Raw genomic sequence first — 15,477 nt, 5'->3', positions numbered from 1 at the left:
TATTCATAGAGCATAGAGCCCAACAATGCAGGAGGCTCAGCCCATCAAGTCTGAACTTAATCTCGGAAAGGGCACTATCTACGTCCACCCCCCCCCCCCCCCCCCCCCCCCCCCCCCCCCCCATTCCCAAAACCCCATGCATTGATCATGGTCAATCCACCTAACCTGCATTTCTTTGGACACCTATCGAAGCAGTCTGCAGCAAGACTTGGGACAATATTCAGGTTGGGCTAGTGTGTCAAATAATATTTGTGCCAGACAAATGCCAGTGCCCATCTCTAACAGAGAATTTAACCACCTCCCCATTATATTCAGATTCAAAGATTGCAAATGTATCATCGACATATCGGGGGATATGCACAGGATTGGAGGTTAGGGCTCATTCCAACAAAACACCATCAAAATCAAAGCAACCTGCTTTGTTGGCAGCTCATCTACCACCAACTCATACATTCACTCCCTCTAGAATTGGTGCAGTGTGGCAGCAGTTTGTACATTAAAAATGTATTGCAACAATTCACCAAATCTCCAATTCACCACTTCCCAAATCAGGAACTGCTACTACCGAGAAGAGCAAAGGCAATCGGAATATCAATGCCTGCAGGATTCCCTCCAAGGCACACTGTCCTGACGTGGAAATACATCACTATCCCTTCATTGCGGTGTCAAAATCCTGGAACTCCCTTCCCAACCGTACTGGGAGTATGTCAACACCACAAGCAATTCTGCGGCTCACGAATGCAGCTCACCGTCTTTGAGGCGGGAAATAAATGCTTGCCTCGCTAACAACACCAATATCACAAACAAAAAAGCCAGCCTAGCTTTGAGTGAAGATCCGAGTATACAGATAAAAAAAGGTCACAAACTGATCCAAAAAAATTACCAAAAAGGCATTTTACACCTGGAATACGAGGAGGTAGAAATCATGTTTCAGCTATACAAGGATTTGGCGAGGCAACACAAAGTTCTGGGAAGGATTTATTAACCCTTGTGGGAGTGCAATAAACAACCTCAGGCTGCATTCCTTGCAATTTAGGTTACAGCATGAATGGATCAACGTTTATGATATGGAGAACAGATAGAGGAAATTGGGAGAAATTATATTTGCTCAGGGAGTGTAGGGATATAATCTATAATCTAAAAATTAGGAGTGAAATACTAACTTCACGCAAAAGCATAGAATTCTCTTCTGCAAATAGTAGCTCATGCTTGATCATTTTGTCATTATAAATTGATAGATTGTTGGATAAAAATATTAGGGGCAATGCAACTAAGGCAGGATAGAGAATTAGGTCACAAGTCAGCCAAGATCTCATTAAATGCAACCGAACAGGCCCAAGGGGCTGTCCAGTCTATACTCCAGCATGTGGTAAATCCCAGAGTTGGACTCTTTCCCACAATCTCAACCAACTGAATTAAACTGGTGCACAAACGAGAGAGATCTAGTTTTATTCATTTGTCTTTTCTTGGTGAAACTATTTGCAGTTTTGCTAAGAATTGAGGTGCTACAATTAACTTCAGTATCCTTGAGGTAGAAATGGAGAAGGAAAAAATATGGACATATGAAATAAGAGTAGTCAACCATTCAGCCCCTCAAACCTGCTCCGCCATTCAGTATCATAGCTGATTCGTTTGCATTTTTTGAGTTCCACAATTAATTTTATCTCATTGTTCGTCATAGAATGAGCATTTGAGTAATGCTATACTGACCAATGAGGTTACCATAAGTGATTTGTCGTGAGCTACAAATTAGCTGCAGATGCATTGAATTTCCTTCATGCAAGGATCCAGGGGTTTCAGGGACAGGCAAAGGGTTGCGCAATGCTAAAACTTAAGATGGGTGTAAGAAAACAAAGCAACTCTTTACCACAAAGAATATATTTTATACCACATGAATCATCATGAACCATTGGAAAGTAGTACATACAGAAATAAAATGCAACAGAATTTACTGTACGGATCTATATACTGGCATGCTGATACAGTTGAAAATCATTAATGTACTGAATACATATGGAAGTATGTGTGCATTTATCAAAACACAATAGAAAATAATTTTACATGTTTAACAACTATCACAAGACAAATGTCAGTGTTCTGTGTATGCCAAGCCTACATTCTGGCTATTTAAAGATATTAGGATCATATTCACCAAGATCTCATTATCCATGTGCAAAAACAAAACTGTACACTTACTCAGATGAGTATTTAGAAATATTTTGTAAATTTAAAACTTTTGTTGCATTGTTTTTGTTCCAACACTGATTTGTTTAGCTGGTAGGAGGCGAGAACCATATAGGTTCCCAACCCATAGAAATTAAAAACACGATCTTTCCTCTCACTAGTATAACTATCTGTACATGACCAAGCAGTGATTATGTTTCCTTTGCAGTTTACTTCAAAAAAGGTAATTCAGTTCAATCAGGAAGACATACATCAGAATCTTCTTTCTTTTAAATGTGGAAAGCTGTAGGACTTGCTTACTTTAGGACTTGGTTCGAGACGTTTGGACTCTCTATGGCTTCTCAAATTCATACACTGCTACAAAGGAGAGTACAAAACTACAAACTGATTGGATACAATCTTGTTGCTCAGCCTTTAGGCACAAGCTGACTAGCACATGTTTAAACACGCCTCGTCAAATTTATACAATTCCTCCAAAATCATTGTTGACCAGTGTACAATTTTAAAAATGCTCCAAGACAAACAGGAGCTCGGGAGGGGCAGGAACACCCCATCACTTAATCCACAAGATTTAGAATGCAGCATTTTCAATAAATACACTGCCTAAGACTTGACAAAATATATTTTTAAAACCGTAGCCCAAGAAACAAACACATTCTAGTGACCTGTGTACAGTGAAGCAGCTGTACAATACATTTAAAAAAAACTTGGACAGAATTTGAAAGCAGCACTCTCCAGAGATTGAACAAGAAATTGGAAAATGAGGAATTAGTAACATTGAAATTTAAAATGTGTTCCCGGGTTTGTCATCAGTACCTATTTAAAAATGTACTCAATTCACACGCCACATTATCTTTACAAGTAAAAACCAAAATATATGGTTTTCAAAAGATATAATGTATTCAGCAGCTCATTAGAAAATTAATTATGTTGCAAAAATAGGCTTATGAACTTCAGCGTAAAAAGGAATACTCTTTGGAGATCTTTTTGATCACAATGCTCCTGTTGATTTGTCACTTCTTAAATCTAATATTTTATGATACACATATATATGTCCTTATAACTATTAACCTCCACCTACAATTCACTACTGTATATGGGACTCTTGACACTATCTGTCCTGCTAGCCATCTAATATATAACATAAAAAGGCTATTTAACAATCCTGCCGCCTACAAAACGTTGAAAGGCTTTTCTTTTAAGCATGTATATAACCAACACTTCTTTATTTGTCATGCCTGGTGCCTTTTGGCTTAAAAATAACCATTTGATCAGTTGCAAAAGAAAAAAAACCTATTTCCAAGATCATCTAAACTAATTTCTATAGGACATTACAGAAAAACGCACATGTCCAATATACTGTAAAAACATATACAAGTATTTAAAAAGCATTGACAAATCTTTCATTTAAATAAGATCAAATTAAACTAACAGCCGAGAGTTCACTTTGAAGTCACCCAATTCCCAGAGTTAATTGGACAATTGTTTGAAATTTATATTTCCATAGCTTAAAGGCAAAAGCAAATTATGTGCTGTGTATACTGAAACATGGAAGACGCAGATAGGCAGCATACTTGATACAAGACGTAACAGAGTTTCAAAGAAGCTGGACAAAGGCACTTATAACTAACACCAGATTCTTTGTTGACATCTCAGCAGCCGTTAAGTAAATATGATAACACAGTGAAAGCCGACTTCAGAGTTAATATACTCCCTTGAAACAGAGATTTTTCAACCTCAAAAGTGTTGGCAAAGCTAAAAATGTCATCGGTGCTGCAAAACTGCACAATTCTTACAAGTAAAAGATTACACTCAACGACAGGTGGTCCAAAGTGTGTGAAATGCGTCAGAAAAAAACTTAAATGGGATACAGCGAGACAGATATTCTAACTCATTAAGGTAAGGAAGGTCAAATTGTATAGCTTTTACTAATCTCTACTTCAGAAATGTGTGAAATACTAAACGGCAGAATCCTTTTCAAATATTCGGAGTTTATCCAATGTTGCATCAGAGACAAAACTCAGTTGAGTCCAAAACAAGTCATAAAAATGTCTCAAGTTTTCATATCCTTCACAGAATCAAAGGCAGTCTGATAGGACCACGGGGCCCTATAGCCAAGTCAGGAAGCTCTCCTTATCTATCTTTGTGGCAGCAAGGACAGACTCCATGTCGTTGAGAATGTCAGAGCTCAGCGCTTCCTGTAGGCTTGGCATCAATTCCTCCCCTTCTACATTCATGCTGTCTTCCTCCAGTGTTCCAAGGTCCACATTAGTGCCAGGGATGGTTTCCAAGTAGTCTGGAAAACGATTTTGCTGAGAGCCCATATTATTTGGGACAAGGTTTTCACCTAGGTAAACAAATCAAAAAGAAACTGAGGATAGCCCAATTGCTTAACAGACATCCTATCTCCATAATAACATTCAAATACTGGAAGGAAAACGAAAAATATATATATATATGCATTTCCCTAAAGTTTATTTTCCAGATATGCTGATGCTATTCGCACAATGTTTTGTCAGGTTGTTAGACTATGTGAGGAATTACAGCTATACAATTATGCTTTTATCTGGGTTTGGTTCATTTATATGTTGTAGCAGACATCAGTGAACAATGAGAATTCAAATCCCGGCACCAAGCCCAGGCGTATGGAGGCCATAGTTAAGAGTAGCAGCTGCCATTGTTACAGAGATTAGCTTACTCAACACAAACTGAATTATCAAGGGAATTAGATTAATAACAAGGGACAATGTTACATTTTGAAGTGACTGACTTGTTCATTAAATGCAAAACTGGATCAAAATCTATAGTTACCCGATGCTTTTCAACATTCTTTGAAATGTTCAAAACTTGGTTAATCAATTCACTTTATTAAAAAAGGTTTCCTGTTCCAGGAACCCAAAATACCTGTGTCCATTTCCTCAACGCTGTTAAGAAAGTCGTCAGGTGTTCTGGGTACACTGTAGCTGCTCATGCCGAGTCCACTGTCTGTGCTCTCCTCCCTGGAATGGTATGTTCCACTATAAGAAAAATAAACCAGTTGGGAGGCAAGATGGGGGGGAAAAAGCTATGCATTGAGAATCTAAGACTTGTCTTCTACATTTACACCCCTTCCTAGTTCCCCTCAGGAAAAACATACCCAAACATCCTATGGATTTCAGTTTCTGATCAGCAAAGCCTTTGGACAACACCATGAATCCAAGCCAATTAGCAGCAAATCAGATAGGTAGGCAGAAACTGGTAATGCGTAGTATGAATAACTTCATTGTGTAGCTTTAAGCAAGAGGCTTTAGTGTCTGCTTTTTGCAACCACGTGCTCTCATGCTCTATTTATTTTTCATTTGTGCTTATTCATATCAGTTAACTTCGTGAAAACTGACCCCAATTAGTTTATATAAATACTGCAGCATTGAATATTAATGTGCATCTGAGAAAACTCGCATTAGAACATAGAACAGTACAGCACAGAACAGGCCCCTCGGCCCTCGACGTTGCGCCGAGCAAGATCACCCCACTCAAGTCAACGTATCCACCCCACACCAGCAACCCAACAACCCCCCCCCCCCCCATTAACCTTATTCTTTAGGACACTAAGGGCAATTTAGCATAGCCAATCCACCTAACCCGCACATCTTTGGACTGTGGGAGGAAACCGGAGCACCCGGAGGAAACCCACGCACACACGGGGAGGACGTGCAGACTCCGCACAGACAGTGACCCAAGCCGGAATCGAACCTGGGACCCTGGAGCTGTGAAGCATTTATGCTAACCACCATGCTACCGTGCTGCCCATTTAAGGAAATGCGATTCCTAACATTTGTTTCAAGTGTCGAACATGGAAGTGTTCTGCACTTAAAAACTGGAGTTTGACTTTAAGCTGCAATACGTTTCTCGGCCTTTCCGTTTTACAGAAATATTCTCATTGTTGCAAAAATGTTTTAATTTTTGATGAAATTTTACAAAATGAGTAGCCCCCTTTTTTAAAAAAAAAGGAAATACTTAATTCAAACTTGAAATTTTAAAAGATTACAAACACACCATAGATACCTTGCAAGACAATTTATGTAATCTTTGCACAAATACATCCATTAAGAAATTTAGTGATGTAGACAAGCACATTTTCAAAACCATCAAGCAATACAGTTCAACTTGACACGGTCCTCCAAAAGATGAGGGAATGTTGTGTCATAGTTTGGCCATTTTACAAAGCAATAAATATTTAGAATAGACAGATATAATTTAGTTGCATTTAGTTCATATTGGAAGGATTGTGTAGTCCCTCTGGATATGGTTGCATTTGCACCACAGCTGTAGCAAAATGATTTAGTTCTGTATTGATGCAATATAAATGTAGCCTGAAATATAGCCCAAATTGGGAGTCAATACCTAGTTTGATATCCAAGCAAGTGCTAGAAGAGATAAGTTGCTTTACTTCACTTAAGTCATACAGCACCAAGCACCCAGATTCGATCCCGGCCCCGATGCGTGGAGTTTGCACAATCGCAATCAAAAGATGTGGTTAGGCGGATTGGCCACACTAAATTGCCCCTTAATTGAAAAAAAGAATTGGGTACTCCAAATTTAATTTTTTTACTTCACTCAAGTCAGATAAGCCAGTAAAACAGAATGGTGAGGCCATGAATGATTTTCAATTCATGAGGAGAATCTTCTGGAGCACTTTTTGTTTTTAAGAACACAGCTGGGAAAGTAATTTAGTTTGATGACGAGGTTAACAATCCATTAAAACGCTTTGGATGATGCAGAGTGAATGGTTGTGATCTGACCATTAGGAAAGAAGTTTAGTATATAACGATGACAGCCTGACTTGGATGGCTACAGTCACAATTTGAGCTGTTAAAGTCTCACTTGCAGAACAATTGGCCACATCCCTGGCCCGTGCGTCAGCAGTTGAGGGTTCTGCAGATTTTTGCGCAAGGTTGAACCCTGGGCCTTAACCACTTGGGTCTGTTAACAGGTTGCAGGTAGTTAGTTGCGGTCAACCAGGTGTGCCAGAGGGATGGTGTATCATAAAATCCCTGCAGTGCAGGAGGCCATTAGGCTCATTGAGTCTGCACCAACCCTCTGGTAGACCCACTCCCCCTAACACTACTTAACCTTTGGACATTTAACATGGCCAATCCACCTAACCTGCACATCTTTGGACATGATGTGGAGATGCCGGCATTGGACTGGGTTGAGCACAGTAAGAAATCTTACAACAGCAGGTTAAAGTCCAACAGGTTTATTTCAAATCACTAGCTTTCAGAGCACTGCTCCTTCCTCAGGTGAATCTTTGGACTGTGGAAGGAATCTGCAGCACCCGGGGGATATCCACGTAGACAGTGGGAAATCGTGCAAACTCCACACCAAGGCCGGGATTGAACTGGGATCCAGGCACTGTGAGGCAGCAGTGCTAACCATTGTGCCATCATGCCACCCTGTGTTCCACCCTATGGGATTTCAGATAGTCCATGCCTACAGATAGTGTTGCCAAGGAACAGCATGTAATGGAGAGAAGAGGTCCAAGGTTAGATCCTTGGAAGGGTGAGAGGGCTGAGAAAAGAAACCATTGCTACAGGTGCTGACTATGGCTGTGGTAGGAGTCTTCCCTCAGAGTCAAAAGGTTGTGGGTTAAAATGTTTGCTGACACTTCAATGTAGGACGAGTGTGTGGCACGGTGGCACTGTTTGTCTCATGGTGCCAGAGATACTGGTTTGATTCAGGCCTTGGGTGATTGTGTGGAGCTTGCATGCTCTCCCCACGTCCGCGTGGGTTTCCTCCGGGTGTTCCTCCCACATTAAATGGATTGGCCATGCTAAATTGCCCCTTAGTGTACAAGATGGCATGGTAGAACAGTGGTTAGCACTGTTGCTTCACAGTGCCAGGGTCCCAGTTTCCATTCCCGGCTTGTGTCACTGTCTGTGCGGAGTCGGCACATTCTCCCCGTGTCTGTGTAGGTTTCCTTCAGGTGCTCCGGTTTCCTCCCACAAGCGCCGAAAGACGTGTTGTTAGGTAATTTGGACATTCTGAATTCTCCCTCTGTGTACCCGAACAGGCGGCGGAGTATGACGCCTAGGGGCTTTTCACAGTAACTTCTTGCAGTGTTAATGTAAGCCTACTTGTGACAATAAAGATTATTTAAAAAATTAAAAGGTTATGCGGGGATAGGGTAGGGAAGTGGGCCGAGGTACATTTCCCTTTCAAGAGGGCCAGCGCAGACTTAATGGGCTGAAAGGCCTCTTTCTGCATTGCAGGGATTCTCGAATGTCACCTTTTGGGTGAGATATTAAAGTAAAGGTCAGTCTGCCCTCTCATGGCAAGAGAGTTCTGGGTCCTGCAAGTATTTATCCCTCTATCAACATCATTAAACAAATTATCTGATCATCACATTGCTGTTTGTGGGACTTTGATGTCCACAAATTAGCTAACATGTTCCCGACATTACAGCATGACTTCAATTCAAAAGTGCTTAATTTGCTGTGACGGATTTTAGGATGTCCTGAGGTTATGAAATGTTTATAAAATGCCTGATCTTTCTTTCTTGCAGGTGCTTTGGCTAGATATGGATGGAACCAAGTGAAGGTAATTCCATCAAGCAGGGTTAAAGGAGGGGGCCTGGACCAGGATGGTTCTGTTGACCGTACCAAAGACTGCAGAGAGAATGAGAAGGATGATACTACCATCACAGAAGATGATGTTATTTATGGTCTTAATTCGAGCTGTTTTCATGCTGTAACAGAGGAAGAAACCTGATTGGAGAGATTCACAGTTGTGGAAAAGATAACAGATTTTCTTTCAAAAACACATATCCTGGGCAGGTAGCCAAGCACCCTCTGCCAGATATAAGGTACATACCTAACAATGCAGGATGATCCTTCAAATTTCCTTTATTAGAGATAATGAATAGAAGAAAACTGACATTTCAGACAGTGTCAAACATTGCTTCAGCAAAGCACAAAATGATCTTCAAATATCAGCCATACCCAAAGCTGCAAAGATAATTATAGCAACACTCAACTAATTAAGGTCCCGCATTTATTAATCTTGCTATCTTGCTCAGTAAATCTGCACTTTTTCCCTCTTCCTCCCGAGAGTGGAGCAGCATTCTATATTCGAATCAAGCACACAATATCATGGGAACAGGGCAGCACGGTAGCATTGTGGATAGCACAATCGCTTCACAGCTCCAGGGTCCCAGGTTCGATTCCGGCTTGGGTCACTGTCTGTGCGAGTCTGCACATCCTCCCCGTGTGTGCGTGGGTTTCCTCCGGGTGCTCCGGTTTCCTCCCACAGTCCAAAGATGTGCAGGTTAGGTGAATTGGCCATGATAAATTGCTCTTAGTGTCCAAAATTGCCCTTAGTGTTGGGTGGGGTTACTGGGTTATGAGGATAGGGTGGAGGTGTTGACCTTGGGTAGGGTGCTCTTTCCAAGAGCCGGTGCAGACTTGATGGGCCGAATGGCCTCCTTCTGCACTGTAAATTCTATGATCTATGATTATTGGATGCTATACAGCCACCAACAAGGAACAAGTGTTTATACAATGGGGGAAGCACATAATTACTGATGGTTTTTAATCAAAGCAGCCAAGTTTCAGTTTGATTTTAAAATGTGCCGTTTCAATATCTCTCACTTGAAAACATGTTATTTCAATGGACTTGCATATAACTTTGATTGTCGCATTCACTCTGCCCTTTATACTGTTTCACATTTTAATCAGATTCTGCAAAAGTCTAATGGAAAGGCTCCATAATCGCACTGGTTTTGATTGATTGCCCCATTCCACCATGTATGCAGTTTCACCAAAATTGGTTTAATACCACTAATGAATACAAAGTAAATGCAGCTTGAACTAACTACAGTTATGACATCTGTGGAAGATCCCTGCAGACTTGCAATGTTGATGCCTTATACCAAACTCAAAATGGGAGACTACTTTTCAGCTATCAGTGTGCACTTTCAGAGACCGTGAGCAAGTCTTGTCTGTAGGATGTAATTACCTGAAATCTCAAGAATATTTTATTAAAATAGATACTTATATAAGAATTGTGCCAGTAGCAAGAAATGTGACTGATACCCACCTATTAAGGAATGGATCTGAACTGTTGGTAGTCATTGTCCTTACATCTTGGGACATTGCAGATGATGAAACTGGATTTTGAGGGCTGCCATCTTGTTCCATTGTTGGCAATTGACTGCGCAAGGCCATTTCCTGTCAACAGTATTTAAAAAGTGAAGCCAGAGACCACAAAACGTTTAATCACAAAATGTGGTGCCAGCTCATTCATGTTTTATTCTTAAATATACTGTTATCGTATGTTTTTTAAAGAAAGTACAATGGTCAGTTTTTAATAGTTTAACACTAAATCCAATAATCCCAGTTTAACTCAACATACCTCAATGTACCTCCTATTGACTTTCTCACGTAAACAGGGCTTAATGCAGTTCTACAGAAGAGGCACTGAGGATGCAATTAATGATGCACATTAGTTCCTTTCAGCAATCTGCTGTGCGAATTTAATTGCTTATAAAATAGCATCTGCTTCCCTTACAAAGTTGCTTTGCTGAATAAATCTCAAGTATCTTAATTATAAAAAGTTTATATAATGATTTGGCCCCCCCATGCATTTGCTTGCAGCTGCAGTAACATGATTGGTTGGCTGAAATGACGAGGAATCAGGAGAATCAAAAATGAATGTCTGACGAAGTAGATTTCTTGTGACTTTCTCCCAATACTCTTCACTCAAGGCTCCAAGCTCCAACTTGTGCAGTCTCATGTGCAATTGCCTTCCAGTACCTTACCCAAGTGAGCAAGTCAACTGCGTTAAATATAGCATGAAAGTCTGATCCTGTCCTCATCTGACACTCACATGAATACAAAGTAGATTACAGGTTTATTGACAGACAAAAGGCTGGAACCTTCGGGCAGAATGGTGGCGAGGTGGTTAGCACTGCTACCTCACGGCGCCAAGGACTCGGGTTTAATCCTGGCCACAGGTCATGTCTGTGTGGAGTTTGCACATTCTCCCCGTGTCTGCGTGGGTCTTAGCCCCACAACCCAAAAGATGTGTAGAGCAGGTGGATTGGTGATGTTAAATTGCCCCTTAATGGAAAACAAATGATTTAAAAACAAAAGGCTGGGACCTTTTTTTCTGATCCAGGAATGCTGAAGGTGGTGGTTTAATTAATTAACAATACACATGTGGCATCCTTCAGGCCTGCAGCCTGTGTCTGTCAGAGATTGGGCTGGGTTGATCAACATAGTAATATCAGATAATTGAACACAGACCAATTCTGGTCACTAATTCTCAGCATCTCATCCATGCAACTTCATCATCCAGAGAATCATTGGGAAGACACACTTACTTCTGCTAGATGCAGTGCATTTTACAACTGTGTGCGTTGAATTTATACTTCATTTGTAGGAATGTCCAAATTCAAAGAGACAAAGCTTGGATGGATCACCTGCCAGGTAAATTCTCTTATTTGCAAATTACAAAGGCTTTTAAACAGCAGGCCTCCCAGGAATGAAAGTACCACCACCACCACAAGGCCTTCCAAATGCAAAAGCATACTTCTTTTGTGACCAAATAATGCAGTAGAAAGGGTAATCCACCATAGTAGTGGCAACACATTAAACTGATGATGCTATCATCCCAGACCATAACAGGTTATAATGGAGATCAGTCTCAGCCACTCTCAATCGTCAATGTCAATATAGATATTCCACAGAAGCTGCTGGTGATAAAATCTTTTAACATTCCCCAAATACCAACATTTATAGGGCAGCATGGCAGCACAACAGTGGGTAGCACTGTGGCTTCACAGCACCAGGGTCCCAGGGTTGATTCCCGGCTGGGTCACTGTCAGTGCGGAGTCTGCACGTTCTCCCAGTGTCTGCGTGAGCTTCCTCCGGGTGCTCCAGTTTCTCCCCACAAGTCCCAAAAGACATGCTATTAGGTTATTTGGACATTCTGAATTCTCCCTCTGTGCACCCGAACAGGTGCTGGAATGTGGTGACGAGGGGCTTTTCACAGTAACTTCATTGCAATGTAAGCCTACTTGTGACAATAAAGATTATTATTCTAGGAAAGTTCCTGTAATCTAATCGTGAGAAGTCTTCTAAAAGCCCAAGACTTAAAACTGGAACAGGTCAAGATGGAGTTCCATCCAAGCTTATCTGAATCTTCAACTAAGAGTTTGATGTTCCATTACGCAATGTTTAGTTTGCTTCTTTGGGGAGGGGGTGGGGGGCTACTGTTGTTCCAGTATTAAAGCAACCACCAGCAACATGGGACCAAGCAGTTCATGATTAAGTGGTCATTATAAGGCATCACTCCCCTACAGGATTGTTACCAGTTTGGGCTCGAACATCGACAACCCACTGTCTGGTTCATGTTGTGAGCTTCCTTGATAAAAATGCTAATAAACTGGAAACAACCTCAACCATTATTACAATAGATTTTTCAAAGATATTTGACAGGATTGATCATCGAGTATCAGAAGCTGGTAAAGTTAAAGCTATGTTAGATTCTTGTCCAAACGTTTGCTGACTTTCTCATTGAGCACTGTCAGATACCGTTCTGTTGTCCAAAAGTATCCAATTGACAATAATCTTTACTAGTGTCCAAGTAGGCTTACATTAACACTGCAATGAAGATGCTGTGAAAATCCCCTAGTCGCCACACTCCAGCACCTGTTTGGGTACACGGAGGGAGAATTCAGAATGTCCAATTCACCTAACAAGCACGTATTTCGGGACTTGTGGGAGGAAACCGGAGGGTCCGGAGGAAACCCACGCAGACACGGGGAGAACGTGCGCACTCCTCACAGTGACCCAAGCTGGGAACTGAACCTGGGTCCCTGACGCTGTGAAGCAACGGTGCCAACTACTGTGCTACGTGCTGCCCATAACAGGTGTGCCTCGGGGAACTCAGCTCGACCCAATTCTTAATACTCATTGATGCTCCTTCATGCCTCAAAATGCCATATATATGTGGATGATATGAGTCAGAGCCTAGGCGTGAGTAGTCAAGTGAGGTACGGAAACTCTTGATGCCCTCAATGAATGGTGTGAAAACAGCAATAAAATGCTACTAAATGAAATGTTAGAATCATATCTTTCAAACCTATATTTTTGCTTTAAAATATGGAAGGATGTAGTATTATTTGGGCATTTGGATTTTTTAAAAAATGTTCATCTTGGACTGACGACAAGCATGTATTTTTTAAGAAATCACCGAGCAGCATTGTACTTGATAGGAAGAGCTATTTGTTTTGACTTGCAATTATCATAATTGATGGGGAAAAGACTGGCTAAGGCAAGGTCTAGTGATTTACTGGAAATCACACGACATGGATAAGCTTTAAGTTTTGAACCTGTTGTTTTTGAAATCATGTGTTTTGGGGAATAAGCTGAGAAGGAAGGCTTGGCCTAATGTGAAGTCATCAACCTGCAGCCAGAGAATCCTCATTAGAGCATAATTGGAGTGCTGCAAGGCTGAGAAAAGAAGAACTAATCCAGCTGTGTTATCCTCCACACCGAAGCTCCGCTGAAGAGAACCTCCAGACATTTAGTGGCCATTCCCACAGCAGAAATTGTCAGATCGACTGCATCAAAACCCTGCAAAGTTTACTCTTTGTTATAAAGCCTATCCTCTAAAGCCTATCTACGCAGACATCCCATCTGCTTGGGTGGGTGCGTGCACATATGCCTTGGGCTATTTTTAAAAGGGGATAGATAGTTATACTTCCAGAGTACAATTTGCTGTATACCAGTTCTTGCAACTTGTTTCTACAATGGAAGTTTTTATAGTAAATCAATCATTGAGCTGATTGAAAAAAGACTGGTTAAAGTTTATTTTATTCTCTGTCCAACAGCAGTGAAGGTAAATCATTGGCAACTGAATTAAACTTTTGAACTAATGGTGTGACCTGCAGAGTAGTGGGGCTATATAAGCTGCACAGTCCTCCCATCCCAGTCATAATTGTAATGCTTTGCGAGTAGACTTTGGTAGATATGAGCATATTATCCTGATAGGTATGAAAGTCTTAAATACATTCAAGCCAATTTGCACTTATAATTCCACATAACCTTTTAAAAATACTTTTTAATGCTGGGCAAACATGTTTCTTGAATGTAATATCAATCTTTTAAAAAAAAACTTGATTAACAATGAACAAGGTTAGGGCAACAAGTCATACATTAAGCCATAGAAATAATCTACAGAACTGACGACAAACTTTTCATCAGCGCGTGATAAAATGGATCTTTCACTAAATCCCCAGAAAATGAAGGTCCTCTTCCGACCACCTGCAACAGTACAATGCCCCCCCGCCCCCTGTCGCTTCAGACCAATGGCGAGATCCTGGAAAATGTGGGTATTTTTCCACATCTTGGGAGCCTCCTCTTGAAGACAGACAACAGGCGATGAAATTCATCATCCAAGCCCAACATGCCAGCTAAGGCTTCAGCCAACTGAGGAAGAATGTATTTCAGCACCAATATCTCAAACCCGAGGCTATGGTCATGGTTTACCAGGCAGGTTTCCCCAGGCTCCAATATGCTTTGGAGACTTGGACAACCTACAGCAGCCACCTTAAAGCACCACCTAGATTTCTTGAATTTACAGTGCAGAAGGAGGCCATTCGGCCCATCAAGACTGTATCAGCCCTTGGCAAGAGCACCCTACTCAAGCCCACACCTCCCCCTATCCCTTTATAGAACATATAGTGCAGGAGGCCATTCGGCCCATCGAGTCTGCACCGATCCACTTAAGCCCTCACTTCCACCCTATCCCCGTAACCCAATAACCCCATCTAACCTTTTTAGTCATTAAGGGCAATTTAGCATGGCCAATCCACCCAACCTGCACATCTTTGGACTGTGGGAGGAAACCGGAGCACCCCGAAGAAACCCACGCAGACACGGGGAGAACGTGCAGACTCCATACAGACAGTGACCAAGCCGGGAATCGGACCTGGGACCTTGGAGCTGTGATGCGACAGTGCTAACCACTGTGCTACGCGTAATGGCACCTGTGGTGCCTTCATGAGATCCTTCAAATCTGGTATCAAGACAGGTGGTGTAACAGCAACATCCTTTCCCAAGCCAACTTGCCCAGCATTGAGGCATTCATCATTCAAAGCCAGGTCCACTGGGCAGGATATGTGGTTTGTCTGACAGACATCATATTTCCAAATCAACGGTACTACTCTGAATTGTTATGTCAGGCGAGTCCCAGGAGAATGACTACTCTTGTAGGGATGTGGCTATCTCCAAAGAGATCAAAAATCCC

General features: G+C 41.5%; 1 protein-coding gene across 3 annotated transcripts in view; it reads right to left on the bottom strand.

The window, feature by feature from the left end:
* Positions 1-1,860: 1,860 nt before the first annotated feature.
* yap1 (Yes1 associated transcriptional regulator) overlaps positions 1,861-15,477 on the bottom strand; it is a 172,875-nt gene continuing 159,258 nt past the window's right edge. For 2 of the 3 annotated variants that reach the window (XM_038817709.1, XM_038817711.1), the window contains 4 exons: positions 10,261-10,391; positions 9,037-9,066; positions 5,089-5,201; positions 1,861-4,531 (listed from right to left, as the gene is read on the bottom strand). In XM_038817709.1, the coding sequence (XP_038673637.1) occupies positions 4,293-4,531; positions 5,089-5,201; positions 9,037-9,066; positions 10,261-10,391 (513 nt within the window). In that variant the 3' untranslated portion in view covers positions 1,861-4,292. The remainder of the gene's footprint in view (positions 4,532-5,088; positions 5,202-9,036; positions 9,067-10,260; positions 10,392-15,477) is intronic. The other variant, XM_038817710.1, reaches the window with a different exon arrangement.

Source organism: Scyliorhinus canicula, chromosome 14 (assembly GCF_902713615.1).
Source record: "Scyliorhinus canicula chromosome 14, sScyCan1.1, whole genome shotgun sequence".
NCBI classification, from domain to species: domain Eukaryota; kingdom Metazoa; phylum Chordata; class Chondrichthyes; order Carcharhiniformes; family Scyliorhinidae; genus Scyliorhinus; species Scyliorhinus canicula.
Note: the sequence above shows the minus strand (reverse complement) of the source record. Positions and strands in the feature narration are given on the sequence as shown.